The 26,069-nt window shown below is 54.2% G+C and overlaps 1 protein-coding gene across 1 annotated transcript; it reads right to left on the minus strand.

Annotated features, from left to right (window-relative positions):
* Positions 1 to 2,454: 2,454 nt before the first annotated feature.
* Positions 2,455 to 18,042, minus strand: ATP13A1 (ATPase 13A1). The gene is made up of 26 exons (XM_027548417.1): positions 17,637 to 18,042; positions 15,403 to 15,492; positions 15,133 to 15,323; positions 13,661 to 13,733; positions 13,334 to 13,489; positions 13,162 to 13,231; positions 12,978 to 13,084; positions 12,333 to 12,462; positions 12,160 to 12,215; positions 11,617 to 11,743; positions 11,397 to 11,534; positions 11,197 to 11,317; positions 10,640 to 10,797; positions 10,161 to 10,336; positions 9,978 to 10,088; positions 8,872 to 8,997; positions 7,984 to 8,092; positions 6,320 to 6,519; positions 6,140 to 6,236; positions 4,829 to 4,989; positions 4,642 to 4,756; positions 4,358 to 4,554; positions 3,347 to 3,489; positions 3,093 to 3,204; positions 2,867 to 3,010; positions 2,455 to 2,783 (listed from the first exon to the last, which is right to left on the minus strand). The coding sequence occupies exons 1-26, from the start codon at positions 18,015 to 18,017 to the stop codon at positions 2,673 to 2,675; spliced, it is 3,600 nt and encodes a 1,199-aa protein (XP_027404218.1). The 5' UTR covers positions 18,018 to 18,042; the 3' UTR covers positions 2,455 to 2,672.
* Positions 18,043 to 26,069: the final 8,027 nt, after the last annotated feature.

Below are 26,069 nucleotides of genomic sequence, written 5' to 3' on the forward strand. Positions count from 1 at the left end.
CCAAAAAAGGCACACACGCCACCTTTTGAACTGCAGCCTCTCCTAAAAGTTCATGACAAATGTCCTCAGCAGCAGGAAGGATCAACTCTTCACCAACAGTAAAGGGCTTAGCTTTAGCACTAGGGTTAGCCACTAAGAACGATGTTTTCTGTTCAGACACATTTAATGAAGTGGTGGCCTTCAATAATTGCTTCTGTTCTTCGGTTCACTTTTTTTTAATTTTTCTTTTGAAAAACTCCAAAGGCTTGTCTTTTAACACAGGGTGCTTGGTCTCCATGTGGCAAAGCAGTTTCGAAGTCTTCATGGCTTTGTTGGATAGCCAGTTGCCCATATTATACAACATGGTCTTAAGAGAGTGTGAGCCACCTGTTACAATGAACTCGTAAATTAACTCTGCTAGGACTCTTGGTTGCTGCTGTTTGGTTGCTAAGGTGTGTCTGACTCTTTTGTGACCCCATGGACTGTAGCCCACCTGGCTCCTCTGTCCATGGGATTTCCCAGGTAATACTGGAGTGGGTTGCCATTTCCTTCTCCAGGGGATCTTCCCAAACTAGAACTCTTGAAAATTTTTCTTTCAAATGCTTTTTTTTGGGGCAGTCTTGGAGTCTTCTGCTGTCTCACCACTGGGTCTTTCCTCCCTTACAGAGAAGCTCTCCAGGGACATTTGTTTCTACACACTTTGGCTAGGGTCAGCTTGTGGGCTTATCAAAACTGTGAGTGCAGTTCGGGAAAGAGGCACAGACAGAAGTGGCAAATAAAACGGGCAGGCCACACATGGACTAAAACAGTGTCGGATTCTGACTTTAAGCCTGCCATCAGAGTAGCTGTATAATCGAAGTACATCAACTCACTGGCCACTATAAATCCTGCTAAGAGATGCAGCTTAACTGGCACTTGCCACTCACTGATAGGGATTTGAGTCTGCAAGCAATTGATGTATGGTCTCTGTGGAACCTCTCTACTACTGACAACCTGGATCTGCAGCAGCTTGCTGTGCTAGCACCGCCGCCTCAGCTCCACCTCAGAACACCAGGTATTAGGTTCTTGGAAGGAGCGCACAACCTAGGGATCTCGGTTTGAATCCTTGCACGCGCAGTTCATGATGCTCAGAGACTCTTAATGCTGCCACTGATCTGACAGGAGGTGGGGCTCCGGTGGTAATGCGAGAGATGGGGAGCGGCTGTAAATACAGATGAAGCTTCGCTTGCCCACCTGCCGCTTACTCCCTGTTGAGCAGCCTGGTTCCTGAGGCCCAGGGCTTGGGGACCTCTGCCCTAACATGCTGGGGCTGGAGACACTACTGGGGAACGCCCGGGAGGGCCCATTGTCAGGGCAGTCAGAGCACCCCTTGGACCTCTCTCATGCACGGAGGGTACAAGAACCCTTGATCATTCCCAGCAAACTCCCCCATCCAGAGTGTTCTCCTTCCCCACCCGAGTGCCTCAAATGGTCTCAGGGATCCTCTGCTGGATGGGGTCTGGCACCTCTGTTGTTGTTCAGTCGCTAACTGGTGTCCAGCTCTCTGCAACGCCATGGGCTGGGAGATGAGCAGAGAACAGCAGGCACCTCTTCCCCTCTGGACACCGTGGCGTGTCCAGGGCCCATGTGATGCTCACAGCCAGTCCCAGCCCCTTCCTCGCTCTGGCTTCCAGGGCTCTCGGTGGGCTGTGGGCCACACCCCCTCTGATGGAGAAGCCTGTTGGGTGGGGTGGCTAAGGATGACCATGAGGCAGGAGCAGAACAGGGTAGAGTCCCTCACTGAGCATGAGCGGGGAGAGGAAGCAAGTTGTCCAGAAGCCTGGGCTTGGGCTCCGTGGCCTGAGGTCGTCACATGCAGCTTGTCAGTTATCAAAGGCACCCACACCGCACACTCTGGAATTTCTGACTGGAAATAAAAGGCTTTTTCTAGGTTTTTTTGGCTGTTGAAAAGCTAAGAAATCTCTGACTGTGGCTCTTAGCTTTCATGCCACCAAGCCCACAGCTCCTCAACTGTAGTGGGTGAACGCTTTCTGGAAGGAAAGACAGTGTCAGTACTGAGAGCCAGACTGCAGGGCAGACCCCGGCTGGGATGTGACCTGGTGCTGGTACCCGTGTGCTGCAGGATCCTGAGGGCTGCGGCCTGACTCAGCACTTGTAATGACTTCAACTTCCTTGTATCTGACACCACGAGACGAAGGCATGCTGTTATTTTGCATGTTACTTAAAAAGGAAAATCACCATGATCCTAAGACCTGAGTGCCTGAGGTGTCAAAAACAGTGAAGCTGCGAGGCCATGGAGACACGGAAATGCTTACGAAACTAGAAAGTACACAGAGAATGCTCTGGGCCCCGAGCTTGGCCTGTCCAAGTGCCACATGTATTGCAGAGCAAGGTTAGAACCTCGGGCCAGGACCTTCCTCGGGGACCACTCAGACCCTGACAACCCCTTCCGTGGCACAGAGTTGCAGGTGAGACTTCTTAAAATCATCAATGCTGCTTTATTTACCAAAGGTGCTGGCCCGGGGCTGGTTCCGCCAGCCAGGCCCTCAGACAGCCATAGCAGGTAGGGCGGGGGGTGTCCCAGCTCAGTCTTGGTGGGCAAGGCCAAGTCGGCCTTGCTGTGGGGGCAGTGCTCCCTCCTGGGGCCCTCGTGGGGCTCCTGCCCAGTGGCAGCAGGGGCCAGCACTGCTGTCTCAGGAAGGCACTTTCAGCTTTGGGGTTCCCAAGAAGAACTGCAGGACGCGGTCGGCCAGGAACGCCAAGCAGAAGTCCAGGAGGAGGACCTGGGCGATGACCAGCTTGAACTGTGGGGCAGGGAGTGCTGGTGAGTCAGGTGCCCAGACAGGTCCAGGCCGAGTCCTGGGACCATGTCTACAGAGCGACTCACCTCCACAGGGATGTCCACGAGCCCAAACTGGCTGTTGAACTCAGGTGAGGAGCCGAGGAGCAGGCCCACAATGGCCAGGAGGGACACGGCCAGGCTCCACACCAGGGGCCTGTTCTCAGGCAGGCTCTCCATGAAGGGTGGGCCCTGTGGGGACCGACGGATAGAGAGCTGTGTCACGGGGGCCCAGAGGGTGGGCAGGGGGTGCCTGTTAGGGGCTGGGCCTTACCTTGTAGTTAATGGCGAAGGTGGCCATCTGCATGGCCATGGCCATGATATACACTGTGCTGTTGACTAGGCTCGGCTCAAACTCTTTGTATAGGTCCACAAACTGCTCCTGCCTGCAGCGACACGGGGGGTTGGGCCTCTTTGTGACCCCTGCTGCACCCCCTGCCCCTCAGAGCCAGGACTCTGCTGGCCTGGCCACCCCAGGCCAACGTCTGCGCGTGTCCCTCCTGCCCCCCGGCCCTGGCGGGCACTCACTTCTCAGGGCTCCGGGCCTGGGCCTCACGGTACAGGTAGACGAGACTCGCAAAGTGCACGCAGAACTGCAGCGTGACAGTGAGGATGGTGTACAGGTTGAAGATGTTGGGCAGGGGCCGCTCTCGGGACAGTGTCTTCAGGGGCTGCAGAGGCAGGCTGGGGGTCAGGGCCCAGGCTCAGCCTGGGGTCACCCAACCTACCCTGCTTCCCGGCAGGCCTTATGTATAGAGTGGTCACTGAACTCTGGGGGTTGCAGGTCGGCACCAGTCCCCTGCTCACTCCTCCAGTTCCTCAGTCCAGATGCCACCCCAGCCTCGCTCAATGCCCACATGCTGCACGGCTATCACAGGGGTCTTATGACCCACCATGCCCCTGCTCTAGAATAAACGTAAAGCCCCCCCGCCCCCACTACTGCTCATGGCGCAGGCACGGTCAGTGTAGACCACCGCCCATGCCCTCTGGCCTCCAGGGCCTCCTGCACCAGCCCTTGACCACGTGCGATCTTTGTGGGGTTCCCGGCTGCTTCTCTTGCTCTTTATGTGCTAACTTGAGTGTCGGTACAGGCCTCCCTGGCCGGCCCCGAGGCCATTCCTCACAGCCTGTGTGGCCCCACTGGTGTTCTTCCCAGCACTGCACTTTCTGAGTGGTCTTAATCATCGTTTCCCCATCTGTCTTGTCCTCACCTGTGTGGCCCACCTGAGACCCCAGCCTGTGGACAATGCTGGGCCAGAGATGCTTCACTCTGAAGAACCCAAGTGGGCGCCCACCCTGCCCTCGATCTCACCTGAAACCTGGAGGTGACAGTTCCCACCCCAAGGGCTGCTGTGCAGGTAAGTCAGACCTGCGGCTCCACCTTTAACAGCGTGCCCTGGGTGGCCCAACTGTCAACTGATGGCCAACCAGCAATCCGAGAAGCCTCTCAAGACCTCCAGGGCAGGAATCATGGCTCAGAGAAGCAGAGGGTACCCTGGGGCTGGGGCAGAAGCCCCCGCTTTTCAGCTCCTGGCCCACCTTGGAGCGGGAGATGAAGAGGAAACAGCCAGCTAGCAGCAGCCCCTGCAGCGTGGCCTGGAAGTCACTGAACTTGACGCCCTCCAGGTATAGGACGCTCTGGCTGTAGGCCAGGATGAGGGCGTTGAGTGCCAAGATCTTGAACATCTGCAGCGTGGTCACCAGTGTGCATCGGCCCTGCTTGATCACGTGGCAAACTGCGGGGGAAGGCAGGTGTGGGCGTGGGGGCCAGGCAGCACGGGCTGAGGGATGGGGCAGCGGGCGGAGCAGGCAGCAGGACTCACTGCATTGGATGGAAGAGAGCTTGGAGGTGAAGGGCGCGGCGATGCTGGCATCCCCCAGCTTCACCATGGGCGTGCTCTCGTCCTCTAGGTCCCGCAGCACCTGGCTCAGGCGGTCCTACGAAGCAGGCAGATGGGTGAGACCTGACCACAAGGGGGCACTGGTGCCTGTCCTCCTCTGGAGACTCACCCGCTGGGAGGCCAGCTGTTCCTCAGGGGCTGGGAGCCCTGACCTCTGCTTGGCAGCCCTGGAGGTGGCCCTGACTCCGCTGTTGCTCAGGATGGGGCTGTCCCGGGGCCGTCGCCGCCGTTCGACGACCCTCTCAGGGGCATTGGCCAGGAGGGCCACACCTGGTGTAAGAGTGTGTCAGGAGCCAGAGCATGGAGCCTCTGCTCAACGCAGCTCGCCCAGTACCGATCCCCCCCATTTCACCTGCCCACCCAACCCAAGGAGTGAGCACCTCAGAGAGAATCCATCCTACTTTCTACAAACTACTTATAGAAAAACAACAAGAAAAAAGCAATACCCAAATAAAGTATGTGACACTGCTGCTGTTAAGTCACTTCATCGTGTTCGACTCTGTGCGACCCCACAGACGGGCAGCCCACCAGGCTCCCCCGTCCCTGGGATTCTCCAGGCAAGAACACTGGAGTGGGTTGCCATTTCCTTCTCCAATGCATGAAAGTGAAAAGGGAAAGTGAAGTTGTTCCGTCGTGTCCAACTCTTAGCAACCCCATGGACTGCAGCCCACCAGGCTCCTCCAGACATGGGATTTTTCAGGCAAGAGTACTGGAGTGGGGTGCCATTGCCTTCTCTGTATATGACACTATATAGGTCCAAAGTGATTCCCAGAGAAGTTCATTGCCAAGAGTCCTGCGGTCATGAGAAATGAAGCTGATAAACCAAGTAAGTATCTGAGAAGCACTGAAAGAAGGTGGGGCTTCCCAGGTGGTGCTGGTGGTCAAGAACCCGCCTGCAGTGCAGGAGACCTGGGTTTGATCCCTGGGTCAGGAAGATCCTCTGGAGGACAGCATGGCAACCCAGTCCAGTATTCTTGGCTGGAGAATCCCATGGACAGAGGACCCTGGTGGGCTACATGGGGTCGCAGAGTCGGACATGACTGAAGCGACTTAGCACGCATGCATGAAAGAAACGAAGTTAAACTGTCTTTAAACACCAACTTGCTATCTGTGCTCTGCTGACACAGAATCAAGGTGGTAAACTCTCCTGGCCTTGGCTTTTGGTGCTCACACAGTGCCTGGGGGGAGGGCTGAACAAACCGAGTTGGGTCTGTCCCATGGAACCTGCCTGGGCCCCCACCACACTCTTTCCCAGGCACGTGTATCCCTTCCTGGCCTTGGAGCCCTTCAGATCCCCAGCCCCACCGGTCCCTGCCCCATCTCTTCACCACGGCTGCCTTACAGAACTGGCTCAGTGGCGTGCCCCTGATGGTAAGCCAGTGATGGCATAAGAGCCCCCTTCCCCCAACCCCAGGCTCACCCACATCGGCATGCTTCAGGGCACCCACGTCATTGGTGCCATCTCCGCACATGAGGGTCACGTAGCCCAGCTCCTTCAGGCTGGTGATGACAAACTCCTGTTTGGGGAAGAAATAGCGTGAATGAGGGCTCTGTGCCATGCCCAACGCCCCACCTGCCCTCTGCCACCCCCTGTACCCACCTTCTGTTTAGGGGCCACTCGGGCGAACACTTGCACGTAGGGGATGAGGCGAAGCAGCAGCTGGGGGTCCTCGGCCTGCAGGTGGGCCAGGCCGTCGCCCGTGAGGCACAGAGCATGCTCCCGGGCCAGGGCCTTGGGGGAGCCCTGGGCCAGGGGCTCTGAGATGCTGCCGTCGATGGAGCGCCACTCACACAGGCCACCTGCAGAGCCAGGGCCCAGGGTCAGGGCGGGGGGTTCAGCTGTCAGGTGGACCCTCTCACGTGGACCCCACATATGCAATCCTTGTCCTCCTCCTCTGGAGTACCTTCTTACTTCCTACCCCTCCTAATCCAGGTCCACACCAACCTGCACCCTAGACTCTCAGCACCCCACAGAGATCATCCATGGAAGGCTCTGATACAAAGAATCGGAAAACCTAAGGCCTAAGCCACTAAAGACTGCAAGAAGAGGCCAGATCCAAACCCAGATAGCGTTTACGTACAACTCTGCTCTTCTAGGCCAGGGCACCCCATGTCACTTCCTCAGGCCAGACACTGCTTGCTATCTACTTCCCCTTTCTAGCTGGTAGGTCTAGGCCCAGATGTTGAGTGGCAAGGACGGCTGAGGGCAGTCTACCAGCCCTTGCAGCATTGAGCTGGCCCTCAGCTGTCTCAGCCTGGAGGAAAAGCAGTCTCCACCTGGCTTCTGTTCTAGCTGTTTTGCTAAAGTAGCTTGGCTGGAAAACTAACAGTCTTAGTACCTCTGGGCCACCCACCTATGATTTCCCAGGCTCTGGAAGAGCGCAGTGCCTGGGACTGGAACTGAGATCTGGGATACAACACAGACCGAGAGAAGGGCGAGGCGGCTCCGGAAGCCCCCTTGGCTGGGCCACGCCAGCATCCTCCTCCGTCTGGCCTGCTGCCTGGTGACACCCCTGCTGCGTGCTGCTCCCAAGCCAGGCCCCGTGCTGGGTGCCACCCTAGGGCATCTGACAGATTCCACCCCACCCGCTGGAGGTGCGAGAACTGGATGTGCCTCTTGACCAGTCTGATTCTGAAGCACCGCTCACAACCAGTTCGGTTACTCAGGAGACGTCAGAGACCACGAGCTCCGGACCTGAGTTCAAACCCTTAGTCACAGTGTCTCCAAATGACCCAGGTGGAAGGATTCACTTCTGTTTCTTTATCTACAGAGCAGGGACCCCCAACAACTGATCCAGCTGGGTTCCTACGTGGTGCGGGGATGGCAGGCCCTTCCACATGGAGCAGAAGGGCTGACCTGGTGAAGCAAACCAAGGTCTCCGGCCTGGGTCTGGCCACGCCAAACACGAGCACCAGCAGTCCCCATGCTCTCAATGGGAGCACTCAGGCAGCCAGCCGGGCCCAAGGTGGGGGAGGCTATGAAACGTGGGCTGCTGTGAGTATAACCCATCGCCTTAAGATTGCAAGTCACCGCCGGTCCTGGAGCCAGGGGTCATCTGCAAGCTGCTGCACGGGCGGGCTGTGGAGTTCCCTGGCTGGGTAGCCCGAGTGTGCTTATGAGGCAGGGCTGTGACCAACAGGCCTGTATCACAGGTGCCGGAGGATGCCAGGCGTGCTCACTTAGGCCGGGCACAGGGGTGAGCCACCAGGTGGGAGCTGCTCTTAGACTCAAGGCCCCCCAGCTCACGAGACAAGGGGCCTCACCTTTCCCCGTGGGAGGCTGCAGGATCAGCGTCTGAGCCTTCTCAATGAAATGCAGCTCCCGAGCCACGTGGCAGGCAGTGAGTGGGTTGTCACCTGTGATCATGACCACCTGGGGAGAAGGCAGACGCTCAGGAAAGCAGGGCTCAGTGGTCAGAACTGCAGCCTGGAGACACGGGGGCTAAGTCTCTTCTAAGGAAGGCCGCAGAGGGAGCTCTTGGCCTCCTACTGGGGACTGGGCTTCCAGGAGCCGTAACGTCTGGTAGCGGCTTCTGCAAATAGTATACGTATCTGTGTCTTTGTGAGGACACTCACAGCCTTTAATCATAATATATACCAAGAACCAGCCTTTGGTGTGGACCCTCTTGGCTTGGAGCCTGGTGATGGGAAGACGGGCCCCGACTGCTGAGGGCCAGGTGAGGACGAATCATATCACCACCCCCTGACACTTCCAGCTCATCGCCCACACCCTAAAACCGCATCCTGAACCCCCAACTAGAAGACACAAACTGCCAGGACTAACAGAGCAAAGCCACCGGGATGGACGCGGCCTGTCTGGGTGTGGTCTCCACATCCCCTCAGCCAGTCTCAATGTCTCCCTAAGATGGGGTGGAATGGGGGAAGAGCCCTCATCTCCCAGGGATGCTGGGGGCCTGATGAAGTGAGGTGAGAAGGGTGGGCATGGGTCCTAGAGCATCCTCAAGATGGGTCAGCATGAGTGTAAGTCACGGTGGAGCTCAGCCAAGAGCCACGCTCTTTGCTCCAAGGCCCAGACGCCCACCCCTGGGCGCCCCATGGAGGGCCAACTGTCTTCCACTGTCACATCCCCTCTGTAAGGAGCAGCCAAGACCGCCACCCAGGGGCTGGCAGGAAGGGGGCCGGTGGCTGTACCCGATGGGAGGCATTCTGGATCTCACGGATCACAGCCTTGGAATCAGCCTTGAGCGGGCAGGAGACCACGATGAAGCCGACGAACTTGAGGTTGCACTCCAGGGCCTCCCGCTTGACCTCCCGGGCCTGTGGATGGACACACCGGGGCCCTAAAGACTTGTTTCTCTTCTCCTTCCCCAATACCTAAGCTCTGACATGACAACAAGCTGGGAATGGGGGTCAGAGACAGCCCCCTCCTTGCAGGAAGCGGACCTGAGGGTCAGAAGGTGAGAGATGTGGGGAGGGTGAGGCGCTCTGGTGGCAGAGGGGCTGAGCAGTGGCTGGGCGGTCCTGGCTCCCCAGCAGCACCTCTACCCTCTATCACAGACAACAGCGTGGCACAAAGTCCCTGTGAGTCCACTTCTAGGACCAGAGAGTCTGGACTCCCCTTTGATAACCACTGAGCGCAAGCTGCCCCTCCTCACCTCGTACAGAAAGCAGAAAACCTCTGCCCTCAGAGTACCAGGAGAGAGACGAAGGCAGGGGGTGGGGCGGAGGGGCGTGGGCTGCGCAGGGCTCGGGGGCTCTGACAGGTCTGTGAATGAGGCCTGGACACAGAGGTGTGACCTGCTGTGCTTTCGGGAAGGATCTCATGGCCACTGGGTGCAAGCAGATGAAAGCCACTCGGATGAGGGCGAAGTGGAAGCAGACAAAGGAGCAGCGTTGGTGATGGGGGCGGGAGGAGAGGCTACAAGGATGTGGGCTGTGACCAAGGGCCGGGGATACCCCAAGACAGTACAGTGGCCAGGCGGCTGGGCGGGGCAGGGGCAAAGCTGGGGAACCCGAGGTGCCCCAAGGCCTCCTCAAGGCGGGTGTGAGCACAGGAGGTGAGACCTGGGTGTGTCCTCCCGGAGCAGCCCTGGATTTGGGGATGGGATGGGGTCCCGTAGGGGAGGGGGCATGCTGGGGAGAAGAAGAAACCGCAGATGGAGTGCCACCTGGGGCCTCCAAAGGTAGAGGTCAGGGAGGAAGACGATGAAATTGCCACCATCGCTCGTGGTGGCACCACAGTGGGTAAAGGGTGATCCGCACGGGGAGTTGGGGTGTGGGGGGGCCTGGGCCCTTACCTGCTGGTGAGTGAGGTGCCCCAGCTCCTTATACCCCAGCGCCAGAACTCGGGCTCCTTCCCGGGAAATCTCCGTATGAATGTGGTGGTAGTCAGGTGGGCACTGGGCGAACTGCAGGGAACGCAGGGGGAGATCACCGACCGCCCTGGACCCCCCTCCCGACCCTGGCCGGGGCTGGCTCACCATGGAGTGCAGGGTTTCGGGGGCCCCCTTCACAGCCGCGATGTAGCAGAGATCAGTGGAGCCAAGCTTCTCATAGGAGGCGAGCACGGACATTCGCTTTAGGGCACTGGCAAAATGAAAGCGCTGGTGAATTTTCAGCCCCTGAGTTTTAATACTTCGGGGGAATACTTTCTCATCTGGAAACAAATAAGCACGAGTCCTGAGGGCCTTCGCTCCAAAGAGGCCGCCAAGCCCCCACCCGCCCCCGCCGTGCCCTGCCTCCCTCCGCCCCTGTCCTCCCCGCACCTCCACACACGGGGTCTGGCTCGGGGAGGGGTCAAAGCTGGGCGATCTGGGCACAGAGGATCCTGCCCCAAGTCAGAGGCGAGCCTGTGCCCACCCGCCTGCCCCTGAGTTGAACACACAGGCATCTGACAGGTACCCGCTGCCTGTCCGGGGATGTACAAGCTGGTGGCGTGCCCGAGGCTCCAGCCCCTCACCTCTAGTCAGTGTCCAGTCCACGGCCGTCAACATGGCTTTCTCCAAGGGGTCACCCACGAGGGTCCCGTCGTCCAGCTGCATGAGGGAGTGGCACGAGGCCAGAGCCCGGTGTGTCTCTATGGGGATGCTGGACACAGGAGTCACCTCCTTCCCGTCCCTGCAAGGAGGAGGACCCGCTGCTTACTGAGTGGACGGGAGTGGGCAGAGGAGCCCCTGGGGATTGCCAGTCAGGACGAGGGATGGGCCCCCACACTCCACTCCAGTCACAGGGAAGGGGGCAACGATGACAGGGTGTTAGGGTGTTGCCTTGGTCCTTGTAACGTCTGCGCCTGCTTCACGATGCCCCCAGATATCATGTGGCTGCCTGAGGCCTGAGCCACGCCATGTGTCACTGTGATTCACACTAAGAGCTGCTGGGGGGACCCCTGGAGTGGGCCTCAGTGGGAGGGCCTGTGCCAGGCCCTCACTTTGAAAGCTTGGGCTAGGCAGCTCTCTGTCCCGAGTGCCCAGAAACACTCCTGGTGGGCACCTGGTGACCCCGACGCCCCATGCTCACCGGAGCCCAGCCACACCGCGCACCACCAGGCTGTCACTGGTCAAGGTCCCTGTCTTGTCGAAGCAGCACACCTCCACCTTGCCGGCAAAGGGGATCCGGAAGGGCTCCGTGCAGTACATGTCTGGATGGTGGGAGCCAGGGTCAGGGGTCCTGCTGGGCCCCAGCCCACTTGGCACCCCGTCCCTGCCCCAGAGACTCACAGAGCTTGGCCAGAGCGATGAGAGAGGTGTTGACGGCCAGAGACAGCTCAATGGGCAACTCAGGGGGCACGACAGAGGTGAGGATCAGAGTGCATTCCAGAAAGAGCTTGTAGCGGTTCCGGCTGGGGTCCTTGGTACCTGCACAGACAGGGCCTGCCAGTCTGGGGGCCTCAGGCCTGGGGCTGAGCAGATGGCGGGGGCAGGGGGTCAGGGCTCTTACCTTCGATCCACACGTAGGCGGCTGCCGCAATGGCAAAGACCAGGAGAAAGAGGATGAAGATGAAGGTCTCCAGGTTGTTCGCCGTCACCCTCTTGACCCCAAAGAGAATGGTGCGCAGCAGCTTGCCCTATAGGGACAGAGGGGCAGAGGTCTTTCCTGGGAGGGCGGCAGCCTCTCCTGCCCCGCGACTGAAGATGGGGGTCAGGGAAGGAAGTGGCTGTGACTGGGGCAGGGGTTGAATTCTCCAGAAGGAGAGCTGACCATCATCTTTCCTAAGGAATCCTTAAGCCACTTCAGTGTTCACTTGGCCCAGACTGTTTGTGATCCCCAGCTGTGTGGGGTCACAGTCTGGGGTCTCCACTAGAGCCCCAGCCAGGGAAAGCGGACCTGCTCTGGGGCTTGTCTCTGCACTTGCCCCCAGCCCAGCATTTGCTACCAGAGCGCTTATGGGCTGTATGTTCTGGGGTCTGGAAAGGCTGCCACCTCAGCTGCCCGCCGGTCGGCCCAGGTACCACCCCCCTCAGGACGGGGCAGGTGCCACACCTGGGATGTGTTGAATCCGGTCCTCAGGACGTAGGCCACGCACCCATTGTCCACGGCTGGGGAGATAGAGAGCAGGCGTCACTAGTGCCTGCACCCCCTGGGCCTCTCTCGGGGCTGAGCAGACCCGGGTATGGGGTGGCAGGGCGGGGACCCCCCACGCCCGAGGCACCTACGCTTCAGGCCTGCAGCGGCTTTCTGTGGGGGGATGTGCTGCACAACTTTGGTGCCCCCGAAGACGACGTGGAGCCGGGCATCAGCCTGAAGGTCCAACACCCGGCTGGGGCTGAGGTCCTCGATGGGCTCCTGGGGAGGAGGGGAGGATGGCAGAGTCAACGGCTCATCCCACCCTGGCCTTCGTCCCTGGTCTGGAGTCTGCAGGGAGCCTGCACGACCCTTACAGGGCTCCGCATCCAGCCTGGTGCGTGTTACCAGGGTCACGGCCCCGGTCTGTCTTCTACCTTCGTGCACAGTACTGACTCCCTGGGACCCTGTACCCAGCCCCACCCTGGAGTCACACCTTCTACTTCTCCCTCAGCCCACCTCAGCCTGAGACCCCAGAGTGCCTGACTCCCCACTGATGCTGCTGCCTCTCGTCTCCTCCTTCTCCTCCTCACCACCAGGCTTCCCTTAGTCCAGGGTGTTAACCCACCAGGAAAGCCAGGAGCCCCGTCTGTGCCCCCTTTGTCTCCCAGGCTCCGTCCCTCCTGGGTCAAGCCCGGGCAGGACCCTGGCCCGTTTCCTCCCTGGTGAGTGTGATGCTGACAGGCCAGAGTAGACGGAGGTGCATGCCCCCCACCCCCCGACGCCCGAGCTGGCACCTTCATCTGGGGCACTGACTCCCCGGTGAGCATGGCCTCGTCCACGATGCAGCGGCCCCGCAGCAGCAGCACGTCGCAGGGCACCAGGTTCTCCTGGGGGGAGCGGCCTGTGGGGCAGGGCGGGGGGGTTGGACTGAAGCCCGAGGCAAAGGCTCCCTCGGGGCGGAGCAGGACTGGGCCTCACCGATCGAGACGATGTCCCCGGGAACAATCTCGTCGCTGGCGATGGGCCTCCACTTCCGGCTTCGGTAGACCTGGGCGGGGACGGGGTGCCGTCAGTTCTGGGGATGCTCCCGTGCTGCACCCCCCAAGACCACAGGGACCCTCCTACCCGCCCAGCGCCCCACTGGCTGCACCTGGATCATGTGGGGCTTGTTGCCCATCTTCCGGATCTCTGACATGTTCCGCATCTGCTGCTGGACCAGGGAGGCCTCGAAGGCCACCAGCATGGAGAGCGTGAAGACGCTGTAGTACCAGTACTCGTCCAGACACCAGAGCCCCACGCAGAACACCTGCGGGGCACGGGCGTCTGTTCCCAGGGATGCGGGAGACTGCCCGAGGCGGGCTGGCCGGCAGGCCGAGGGCCGCTCTGCCCACGAGGGCAGGGGAAGTTCTCACGTTTGGAGGTGGGCTGGGAGAGCCCCAAGAACAGGTGGGGAGAAGGACAGGCACTGCTGCTTTACCTGGAACACAAAGAAGGGCGCCGTGGCCCTCTCCTTGAACAGCTCCGAGAAGTCAGGCACCACCATCTCGGCCCTGAAAGACAGACGGCTCACCCTGTTACAGGCAGGAAGCCCCACCTTGACTCCTCCACTTGGGGGCACCGAGGGCCTCCCTGGGCAACGGGACGCTCCGTTCAAGCCCGTCTTCTTGACTGTGCAGCGCCGAGGCGGGCATGCTGACTGCCCTAGCCCTCTGCTCTGCAGAGCCCTGATGAAACCTCTGAATCTGCACTACAGGCACTTCAGGGAGCGGCCACACGCTCGGCTGGGCTGGTGAAGACGAGAACCTGTCAGGTGGTTGGGGGACAAGGCTGGGGGGAGGAAAGGCTGACTGTGGGCTGGGAGCCCTGAGGCTGCAGAGGAGGCTGGGCAGCTGGGGGCTGTGGGGCACCCTGGGGCCTGAAACAACGCGCCTGAACCCCACCCTACTATCGAGAGGGGCGGTCTGAGCTGCGATTTCCCAAAGACTCCTTGGATGAAAGCCCTGGAATTGGAGGAGGGCTGAAAGGTGCGCTCTGCAGTGCTCTGGGTGGTGGCTGGCTCTGCCCAGGGAACCAGGTCAACTTGGGCTGTCTCTGTTTGGCCCTGCAGAACTGCAGTGATGTCTAGGATGTGGGACTTGAGAAAAAGAAACTGCACAGTGGCTACGTTGTGATACAAACTGAGCTCCGACCCGGACTGTCCAGGGTGCCTTTACCCAAGTGAAGGGGGTGTGAAACGGGACACCCCAGGCTGCTGGCACACTGACCAGGGTGGGGTGGGAGGAGAATCAATAAATGCTTCCGGCAAGACTTCCGATTAGATTGCTGGGTGCGGTAACGTTTGTAATTTTTGAAAAGCAGCTAGGTCAAGAAATAATTTCCTAGAGGTTCTGAGGGTTTTCGAGTCAAGGACAATCACCAGCAGGATGGGGGCTCTGAAGCCCAGCTCTGGTCCCACCCAGCCTGGTGTTGACACAGGTGGTTCTGGTGAAGATGAAAGGAGAGAGTGCTAACAGAGCGTCTGCATTCCACCTGGCACAGACGAGCTGTTCTGATCACCACCATCTTTTTTCTTATTATCACTCATACGCTGCTGGGATACGTAAGAGAGTGACAAGAATTCACATCTATAGACAAAATCTCAAACAAAGAAGAGAATTAGAAACACAAGGCAAGGATGAACAGCCCCGGGCCAGGCTCCCAGCTGTGGGCCCTTCAGGGGATCCTATCAGCAGGCAAGTTGGGAGAGGCCAGACTAGAACATCTTTCTCAAGGGGCACCTGCCACATAGTCACCTGGGACATTTTGTTGAAAGGCAGACTCCCCCAGACCATTGAGCATACATAAACGGGGCAGGTGCCACTAACTGGAGCAGGGACTCGGCCTGTGACTATAGGGCAGAGCCCCAGCCCTGTCTCAGCAGGGGCAATATACAAGCATGCTGGGACTCACTTGTTGCTCCCAAACTTCTTCTCGGCGGCACGGATCTCTGAGTCCTCCTGGAACCCTCTGTTGCTCTGGTAGAATGAGAAAGCGTTTCCCACTGGAAAGGCCACGGGGAGAAAACGCTTCTTCTCCAGGGCATCGTAGGAATACTTGATCTTCTGGAATTCGAAGGACAGCACCTCCTGCCCGTCTTCGCCCTGTGGGAGGTGAGTCTGTGGCAGGGGCCCCTGGTCTGGGAACCCCATCTGAGCCCCTGCTGGAGCTGGTGGTCCCTACCTCATCGCGATGCAGGGCCACGAGCTCGGTGGAGCCGTTGTTGGGAGTAGGCACCACCTTCACGAAGGTCGCTTTGCGGGCGTCGTACTCCTGTGAGAGGCAAAGTGCCACTGCTGAGCCCTCCTCAAGTCCCAGCTCCACATTCTGGAACATGCCACTGGGCTGGCCACACCCAGGTTACCACTGGGACAAGGGACAGCATTTCACTGGGCCTTTGGTCCCGCCCATATCATAAAGCCAGAGTCATGAACAGTGCCAAACGTCCAGGGCTCTGCTGACGAAGACAAACTCTAACAGGAAAAACGCTGTCTGGCACGAGGTACGCTCTCAATCTGTGTGAGTCAGGCCCCATCCCAGCCCACCTGGCCTGCTGCTCCCGCTGACCCCCTGCCGCCCATTACTATTCTCACTGTGTTCTTGAGTGACAAGGAACAACAAGGCTCATCCTCGCTTCAGCAAAGGGCACATGCTGTTTTTTTCCTGCCTGGAGCGCATGGTCGCACCGCCGGCTTCAGGCCTTTGCTCAAATGTCTCCTCCTCACCACCTCAAGTTCCCTCACGGAACCCGTGCCCTGGTTTTCCCTTTTGCACTGACTGTGGAGTTCCATCTCCCCCACTGACACCATGAAAGCAACGCATTCTGTCTGTTTTGTTTGTTGTTATTTCTCCAGCACTTAAGACACAGAGGCACCGAATAGAGCCGTGTTAGCGCTCTCTGCTGTGAGCTGCATCCACTCCACGGCTGCTCCACCAGAACCTGCGTTGCCCTGTTTTTTTTTTTTTGGGGGGGGGGGCGCGCGTGGAGGACACAGCAGTGATCCTAAGAAGCAAGGCCCTGCCCCTCCAGGAGTTCATGGTCCCCAGAGCAGGCAGAAACTAAGGACAAAAGACAGAACTCCCAACCCTGGGACCGCCAGGTAGAAAGGTGCAAAGCAGTACACGGGACCAGCCGCACGCCGCGTGCTCTGCAGACGGCATCTCAGGTTCTTCTTACACTGGCACCCTGAGCTAAGTGTTACGGGTCTCACTTTACACTAGGGGAAACTCAAACCCAGAGAGGAGAAGCACCCTTATCTGAGATCTCTGATGTAAACTCAGATCTGCCGGTCCTAACCTCCAGCTGTTGAGCTCTCCGTTTCTGGAGAGGAAGTTAGTAAGTCTCACTTTTTAGCTGCAGGCTAACAGGCAGCTGGAAGTTTGGGGGTGTCACCTCCCCCAACTTCCCTCCATTCTTCTGTCCCTCACTGGGGTCTTTCATTGCACTGACTGGAAACTACCAATCCCAGAAGTTTGAGTCTCCCTTCTGGGATAAGATATTTCAGTTTCTCAAAAGAGAGAATTCAGTCCATAGTTGGAGTCAGACAGGTAGTAGGGTGGGGTTGTTGCTTCCCTTTCTCCTTCTGGAACCCTTGGTGCTGTTCCCTTTCTCTCTTCTTTTAGCAAACAGGTCTGGGATGAGAGCGGAGGCTGGCTGAAGGCTGACCTCAGTCCTCATGGCTCCACACCTGCTGGTATCATGAGGCAGGCCCAGAGGGAAGTGGACAGTCAGCTGCTGAGTGGGCAGCGCTCATCCAGACCTCAATGCTAAAGGTCACATGTAATAGCGTGCTGTTGTATTCTGAGGGCGGCCCTCCTTAACATCATACCCTTGCAGACAGACATAACGGTCTCTGAGCAGTTAAGTCACTTGCTCACAAATACCCACTGCTTCTCTTAAACGCTGCAATTAACTGCATTTCAAGCTCATTTTAGTCGTTGTGGGGTGGAGGCTCACAGCACTGGCCAGCAGGACTGATGCTCAGTTCTCAAGATGCATAGACAGGGATATCCATCCTACAGGTCTAGTCTCACACTTTGAAAAACAAGGTAGGAGACAGACAACAAAGAAGGCAGGACCGATTCTAGGAGACTCATACTCGATAGTATGGGAGCTAGCAAATGGTGACATTTGCTAGGCTCTGCGCTAAGCTTTTTACAGGGTACCTTACCGAATCTAATTGACCTCACCAGGGAAGAATTTCAGAGAAGGGAAGTAACCTGCGCCAGGGTCGTACAGCTAAGTCAGTAACCTGTCGGAATTTAGCGAGCAGCGCAAAAGGATGCAGGGCGCCCGGCGACACCTGGGACCGGCTGAGGCAGCCCCGGCTGGGTTGGGGACCGACATGAACGCAGAAGCTGAGATCCGCGGTGAGGCCTGACCACGGTTGTGGCCGGTCTCGGGTGCGCACACTTACCGGGGTGCAGGTGAGCGCGCAGTGCGCGTGCACGGACCAATGCCCCGAGAGGACGGTGAGCGCGTGCGCCAGGCAGATGGTGGCGAGCACAAGCAGCGCGGCCTCGGGGATCTGCGCCCAGCTGCTGCCCCAGCCCCAGAAGCCGGTAGCTGCGGAACCCAGCCAGGCCGGGTAGAGTAGCCCCACGAATGGCAGCAGCGTGAGGCGCCGCAGCAGCGCCAGCCGCCGGTACGGCCACACAGCGGCGACCAGCTCGTCGCCGCTCTGTATGAGTGCCGGCCCAGCGGCAAGGAGCGTGCGCTGTTGCGGCCTGGGCTTGGGCTGCCCGGCGGGCCGGGCCCCGCAAGGAACCGCATTGCCCACCACCGCCTCCGCCGCCATCTTTCCCACCGCCGCGCTCGCTTCCGGGCAGAGGGACCGGCTCACTTCCGATGTTTTACTTCCGGTAAACCCTGGGGGCCGCCATGACACATGGGAGGAAGAAGAGCCCAGGAAACGTAGATGTTTGTGTCTGAATTTGGCTACTCAGGGCATCGCCATGACAGGCTGTGCCCGGAAGGAGACGCAGGGCACCGCCATGATAGAGAGGGCTTGAAATGACTAACACCGCCTACCTACTCTGCCACGCCGGATTGAGACCGGAAAAGACGAGGCAAAGTGGGCTGGGCGCCACCATGACAACCTAAACCGGAAGAAGCGAATTCTCCTCGGAGTCTGCACTGTCTGGCTCGGGAAGGGTGGAGCCTGGACGCTGCGGAGGCGGAACCAAAGAAGCGCCGGTGCTGTGTGGGCGGGGTTTATCATAGGGTGGAGCTTGTGTGGATGGGGAGGGGGTGAGGCTTCCCTCCCTCGGGGCTTGGGTTTAGCTTGAGGAGCTTCAAGACAGGATACAGTTCAGCTCAGTCGTATCCGACTGTTTGCGACCCCATGGACTGCAGCACGCCAGGCTTCCCTGTCCATCACCAACTCCTGGAGTTTACTCAGACTCACGTCTGTTGAGTTGGTGATGCTATCCAACCATCTCATCCTCTGCTGTCCCCTTCTCCTGCCTTCAATCTTTCCCAGCATCAGGGTCTTTTCCAAGAGTCAGCTCTTTGTATCAGGTGGCCAAAGTATTGTATTTTCAGCTTCAACCTCAGTCCTTCCAATGAATATTCAGGACTGATTTCCTTTAGGATGGACTGGTTGGATCTCCTTGGAGTCCAAGGGACTTGTCTCCAACCGTGGTGGTTCAAAATCATCAATTCTTCAGCGCTCAGTTTTGTTTATAGTCCAAATCTCGCATCCATACATGACTATTGGAAAAACCATAGCTTTGACTAGATGGACCTTTGTTGGCAAAGTAATGTCTCTGCTTTATAATACGCTGTCTAGGTTGGTCATAACTTTTCTTCTAAGGTGTAAGCGTCTTTTAATTTCATGGCTGCAGTCACACCTGAAAAGAGGCATCATGTAATAGGTAATAATTACACACTCACAAGGGGCTTCCCACGTGACCATAGTGGCAAACAATCTGCCTGCCTATGCAGGAGAAACTGGTTCTATTTCTGGGTTGAAAAGATCCATGGACTAGAGGACCCAGGTGGGCCCCAGTCTGTGGGGCTGCAAAAAGTGGGCCAGGACTGAATCACTGAACACATGCCCACAAGATTATTTCTTTTACATAAGAATATGAAAAATTGGTGTTTATTACATAAATGTTACATAAATGCTGTTTGAACAAAATCAGCATGGGACTAATAACGATGGCAATTAGTATTTCAATACTTGTTATTCAGTCACATCTGACTCTTTATGACCCCATGGGCTGCAGCAGGCCAGGATTCCCTGTCCTTCACCATCTCCCAGAGCTTGTTCAAACTCATTTCCATTGAATCGGTGATGCCATCCAGCCATCTGGATGTCCCCTTCATCCAGCCATCTGTTGTCCCCTTCTCTTCTTGCCTTCAATCTTTCCCAGCATCGGGGTCTTTTCTAGTGAGACAGCTATCGTGTCTGGTGGCCAAAGTATTGGAGCTTCAGCTTCAGCATCAGTCCTTCCAATGAATATTCAGGACTGATTTCTTTTAGGACTGACTGTGATCTCTTTGCAGTTCAAGGGACTCTTAAGAGTCTTCTTCAACACCACAGTTCAAAAGTATCAATTCCTTAGTGCTTAGCCTTCTTTATGGTCCAGCTGTCACGTCCATACACGACTACTGGAAAAACCATACCTTTGACTATATGGACCTTTGTTGGCAAAGTAATGTCTCTGCTTTTTAATGCATTGTCTAGGTTTGTCAAAGTTTTTCTTCCAAGGAGCAAGCATCTTTTAATTTCATGGCTGCAATCACCATCCACGGTGATTTTGGAGCCCAAGAAAATAAAGCCTGGCACTGTTTCCATTGTTTCTCCATCTATTTGCCATCAAGTGCTGGGACCAGATGCTGTGATCTTAGTATTTTGAATGCTGAGTTTTAAGCCAACTTTTTCACTTTCCTTTTTCACCTTAAAGAGGTGGTCTAGCTCCTCTTTGCTTTCTGCCATAAGGGTGGTGTTATCTGCATATGTGATAATATTGACAATTCTGCCAACAACCTTGATTTCAGCTTGTGCTTCATCCAGCTGGGCATTCTGCATGCTGTACTCTGCATGTAAGTTAAATAAACAGGGTGACAATATACAGCCTTGATGTACTCCTTGCCCAATTTTGAACTAGTCCATTGTTCCTTGTTTGGTTCTAACTGTTTCTTCTTGATCTGCATACAGGTTTCTCAGGAGGCAGGTACGGTGGTCTGGTATTCCCATCTCTTTAAGAATTTTCCACAGATTGTTGTGATTCACATAGTCAAGGGCTTTAGCATAGTCAATGAAGCAGAAGTAGATTTTTTTTGTGGAATTCTCTTGCTTTTTCTATGATCCAATGGATGTTGGCAATATCACAGTCAATATCACAGTAATCCCAGTGAGAACCCAAACAACTAATGCTGAATAAGCTGAAGTTGAACGGTTCTATGAAGATCTGGAGAAGGCAATGGCACCCTACTCCAGTACTCCTGCCTGGAAAATCCCATGGACGGAGGAGCCTGGTAGGCTGCAGTCCATGGGGTCGCTAAAGTCGAACACGACTGAGCAACTTCACTTTCACGTTTCACTTTCCTGCATTGGAGAAGGAAATGGCAACCCACTCTAGTGTTTTTGCCTGGAGAATCCCAGGGATGGGGGAGCCTGGTGGGCTGCCATCTATGGGGTCACACAGAGTCGGACACGACTGAAGTGACTTAGCAGTAGTAGTAGCAGTATGAAGATCTACAAGACCTAGAACTAACACCAAAAAAAGAAGTATCCTTTTCATCATAGGGGATTGGAATGGAAAAGAAGGAAGTCAGGAGATACCTGGAGTAACAGGCAAGTTTGGCCTCAGAGTACAAAATGAAACAGGGCAAAGACTAACAGAATTTTGCTAAGAGAATGCACTTGTCATAGCAAACACTCTCTTCCAAGAACATGAGAGATGACTCTACACATGGACATCTCTAGAATGATTACATTCTTTGCAGCCAAAGATGGAGAAGCTCTATACAGTAAGTATAAACAAGACTGGGAGCTGACTGTGGCTCAGCTCATGAACTCCTTATTGCAAAATTCAGACCTAAATTGAAGAAAGTAGGGAAAACCACTAGACCATTCAGGTATGACCTAAATCGAATCCCTTACGATTATACAGTAGAAATGACAAATAGATTCAAGGAATTAGATCTGATAGACAGAGTGCCTGAAGAATGATGGATGGAGGTTCATGACATTGTATAAGGGGGTGTGATCAAGATCATTCCCAAGAAAAAGAAATGCAAAAAGGCAAAATGGATGTCTGAGGAGGCCTTACAAATAGGTGAGAAAAGAAGCTAAAGGCAAAGGAGAAAAGGAAAGATATATCCATGTGAATGCAGAGTTCCAAAGAACAGCAAGGAGAGATAAGAAAGCCTTTCTCAGTGATCAATGCAAAGAAATAGAGGAAAACAATAGAATGGGAAAGACTAGAGATCTCTTCAAGAAAATTAGAGATACCAAGGGAACATTTCATGCAAGTTCAGTTCAGTCACTCAGTTGTGTCCAACTCTTTGCGACCCCGTGGACTGCAGAGATGGGCACAATAAAGGACAGAAATTGTATGGACCTAACGGAAGCAGAAGATATTAAGAGGAGATGCCAAGAATACACGGAGGAACTATACAAAAAAGATCTTCATGACCCAGATGACCACAATGGTATGATCACTCACCTAGAGCCAGACATCCTGGAATGTAAAGTCAAGTGGGCCTTAGGAAGCATCAGTATGAACAAAGCTAGTGGAGGTGATGGAATTCCAGTTGAGCTATTTCAAATCCTAAAAGAGGATGCTGTGAAAGTGCTGCACTCAATATGCCAACAAATTTGAAAAACTCAGCAGTGGCCACAGGACTGGAAAAGGTCCGTTTTCATTCTAATCCCAAAGAAAGGCAATGCCAAAGAATGTTCAGACTACCGCACAGTTGCACTCATCTCACACGCTAGCAAAGTAATGCTCAAAATCCTCCAAGGTAGGCTTCAGCAGTGTGTGAACTGAGAACTCCCAGATGTTCATTTCAATACTTGGTAGTACTACTAATAGAAAGCATATAACAACATGTTTGAGATAAATTTGTTTTGATATGTTTATAATTTTTTTCTGTCCTCTAATACAGTAGTTTATTTGAACTATTTTTAAAACTTTCATTGGATATTAAATTTGTAGGTTTATATTGTTGCCTATTAAGGTATATACATGTAAGACTGCAAAAGGAGAACAGAAGTGCAATGACTTGGATAATATTGTATGTTTAATTAAAAATATGACATTTCTATGTTCCCCATTTTCCACAGTAGGATACCTTTACTCTTTCAGTTTTGTTTCCCAGTAATGCTTCTTTGACTGGACTGCAGTCTTTAGAGCATCCTTTTCACAGGAACTCCCTGGCGGTCCAGTGGTCAGGACTCTGTGCTTTCATTGCATAAGGGCAAGGGTTCAGTCTCTGTTTGGGGAACTAAGATACTACAAACTTGGCCAAAAAAAAAAAAAAAGAATGTTTTTTTATTTTATGTGGTGATAAAACTGGCCCAGTCAGGGGTTTCCTTGTTGATCCAGTGGTTAAGAACCTCCCTTGCAATGCAGGTGACATGGGTTTGCTCCCTGGTTGGGGAACTAAGATCCCACATGATGCTGAGCCTGAGCGCCCAAACTAGAGAGTCTGTGTGCTGTTTCGAAAGATCCCATATGACACAGGGTGCTGCAGCTCAGGTCTGACACAGCCAAATAAATACACATTACACACAAAAGCTAGCCCCATCACTTGGGGACTTCCCTGCTGGTTCAGTGGCTAAGATTCCCGGGGCCACGGTTCCATCTTTGGTTGGGAGACTAGATCACACAAGCCGCAACTAGAGATCCGGCATGCCACAACTAAGACACGGCACAGCCAAATAAATGAAAATAAATATTAAAAATGGTGACATCACTTTCACTCGCTTCCCTGCTGTTAGCAAACCCACAATTACACTGATTCTTGGTGTCATTCCACTGTGAAGACATCAAGCAAATATCCTCCCACCTGAAGTCTTTCAGCATGGATTTTACTAATTATTAATAGCAGCAACAAGCTTTTTGACTTGCAAGAATTCGCTTCTATTAATAGCTCTCCAGACCAGATTTGTTTTGTAGACCAGCTGTTTGTCAGTCAGGTCTTTGCAGTCGATGATGACTCTGTAGTAAAGTCATCGCATGCCACTACTGGTGCCCAAGGTGTTCATCAGTTTTGAACACTCTGAAGCACAATTCCAGTGTTAACTTATTCCAGGTTAACTGTAAGTTAAACCTCCCTTGCTCAGGGAGAATGGTTTTAAAGCCTAGAGGTAACTTGTGAAATCAGAGTTAGATTCCAAATAGTTACATGTTTAGGAAAGAAACAGTCTATCCCATTTTAATTGACTGCACCTTCCTGTTGACATTTTGAGTTCCCAAGCAGTCATACTTCAAAAAAATGAGTCATTGTTTGTCGTATGAGCTTAAAAAATTTCATTTCTGTGCTTATATATTTATTTTTGGTTGCACTGGATTTTTGTTGCTGCACGTGGGCTTTCTCGAGTTGCAATGAGCAGGGGCTGCCCTTTGCTGCAGTACATGGGCGTCTCTTGTGTGAAGCACAGGCTCTAGGCTCACGGGCTTCGGCAGTTGTGGCATGTGGGCTAAGTAGTTGTGGCACACGGGCTTAGTTGCTCCTCAGCGTAAGGAATGTTCCTGGACCAGGCATTGAACCCGTGTCCCCCGCACTGGGAGGTGGATTCTTACCTGCTATACCATCAGGGAAGTCCCATAGGAGTTTTTGTCACAACCTACACACGACTAAGATGTCCAGCAACTTAGGGGTAATCAGTCCTTATCTGGGCTCCTTATGGCTTCTTTAAACAAGTGTTTTGGAGGAACAGCTTGTAAATTTCTGCTTTGCTATCATTGTGTTTTCATTCTAATTCTCCATGCATTTGCAAATTAGAGAAAGTCATTTTTCTTTTCTAACACTTTGAAAATAGGTTTTATGGCAGGTCAACTTAAACTTTATTTCATTAGAGCAAATAAAACTTCAAGCTCAAGCAAAGCTGAGAGAAAGGTACAGTAATTTCCCACATTATCACCTGCCCTCCCACATTTATAGCCTTCCAGATTATCACCTAACTAAATGGACATGAGTTTGAACAAACTCTGGGAGACGGTGAAGGACGGGAAGCCTGGCATGCTGCAGTTCATCGGGTCACAAAGAGTCAGGCACGACTTAGCGACCAAACAACAACAGATTATCAACATCCTCCACCCAAGTGGTACATTGTTAAATTGATGAACATATATTGACACATCATAATCATTCTAAGTCTATAGTTTGTTGTGGGGTTCACTTTTGGCATTGCACATTCTTGAAGAAGTGAAGTGAAAGTCACTCAAGTCGTGTCCGACTCTTTGTGACCCCATGGACTATACAGTTCATGGGATTCTCCAGACCAGAATACTGGCGTGGGTAGCCTCTCCCTTCTCCAGGGGATCTTCCCAACCCAGGGATCGAACCCAGGTCTCCCACATTGCAGGCAGACTCTTTACCAGCTGAGCCATAAGAGAAGCCCAAGAATATTGGAGGGAGTAGCCTTTCCCTTTTCTGGCAGATGTTCCCCACCCAGGAATCAAACCAGGGTCTCCTGCATTGCAGGCAGATTCTTTACCAACTGAGCTAACAGGGAAGCCCCCTCAAATAAAGATGTCATGTGACCAAGCCTGCAGTGACCCAGCAGACCTGACAGGTAAGTCACACCCCATGGACGATACAGTCCATGGAATTCTCCAGGCCAGAATACTGGAGTGGGTAGCTGTTCTCTTCTGCAGTGGATCTTCCCAAACCACGGATCAAACCCAGGTCTTCCACACTGCAAGTGGATTCTTTACTAGCTGAGCCACCAGGGAAGCCTGTACATTTGAAGTGAAGTTGCTCAGTCGTGTCCGACTCTTTGCAGCCCCATGGACTGTAGCCTACCAGGTTCCTCCATCCATGGGATTTTCCAAGCTAGAGTACTGAAGTGAGTTACAATTTCCTTCTCCAGGGGATCTTCCCAACCCAGGGATAGAAGCCAGATCTCCCACGTTACAGGCAGACGCTTTACTGTCTGAGCCACCAGGGAAGCCTGTTCATTCTATGGTTTTGGGCAAATGTATAATAAAATGCATCCACCATTATAGTATCATACACAGTAGCTTTACTGTCCTAAAAATCTCCTTTGTTCTGCATATTCACCCCTCTTCCCCCGAACTCCAGGCAACCACTGACTTTTTTTTTCCTGTCTCCTCTGTGTTGCCTTTTCCAAAATATTATAGAGTCGGAATCATGCAGTATGCAGCCTTTTCAGACTGACTTTTTCACATAGTACTACATTTAAGGTTCCTCAATGTCTTTTCATGGCTTGATAGCTCATTTCTTTTTAGCACTGAATAATATTCCATTATCTGGATGTACCACAGTTTATTTATCCGTTTCCCCTACTGAAGGACATCTTGGTTGCTTCCAAGTTTTGGCAATTATGAATGAAGTTTTGCTATACGTGTATGCTGTGTGTCACAAAATGGTAACATGGTGACATATATATCTTTTTTCTTCCTTTCATATGTTCTAGCTTTATTGAGACACAATTCACATATAACACTGTATAAGTTTAAGGTGCACAACATGATGATTTCCTATGCTTATGTATTCCAAAATGATTACCACAATGAGTTAACACCTCCGTCACCTCACATAGTTACATGTGTGTGTGTGTGTGTGTGTGTGTGTGTGTACTGAGAACATTTAAGATCTACTCTTTCAGCAATTGGGCTTCCCTTGTAGTTCAGCTGGTAAAGAATCT

This window comes from Bos indicus x Bos taurus, chromosome 7 (assembly GCF_003369695.1).
Source record: "Bos indicus x Bos taurus breed Angus x Brahman F1 hybrid chromosome 7, Bos_hybrid_MaternalHap_v2.0, whole genome shotgun sequence".
Taxonomy (NCBI): domain Eukaryota; kingdom Metazoa; phylum Chordata; class Mammalia; order Artiodactyla; family Bovidae; genus Bos; species Bos indicus x Bos taurus.

What these genes read in the sequence shown, in the direction of transcription:
- ATP13A1 (XM_027548417.1), bottom strand. Translation starts at nt 18,017, where the DNA reads ATGGCGGCGGAGGCGGTGGTGGGCAATGCGGTTCCTTGCGGGGCCCGG. An exon ending in GCGCGCTCACCTGCACCCCG is followed by an intron (nt 15,493 to 17,636) that starts GTAAGTGTGCGC and finishes TGCCTCTCACAG; the next exon opens with GAGTACGACGCCCGCAAAGC. An exon ending in ACAAGCCCCACATGATCCAG is followed by an intron (nt 13,232 to 13,333) that starts GTGCAGCCAGTG and finishes GTCCCCGCCCAG; the next exon opens with GTCTACCGAAGCCGGAAGTG.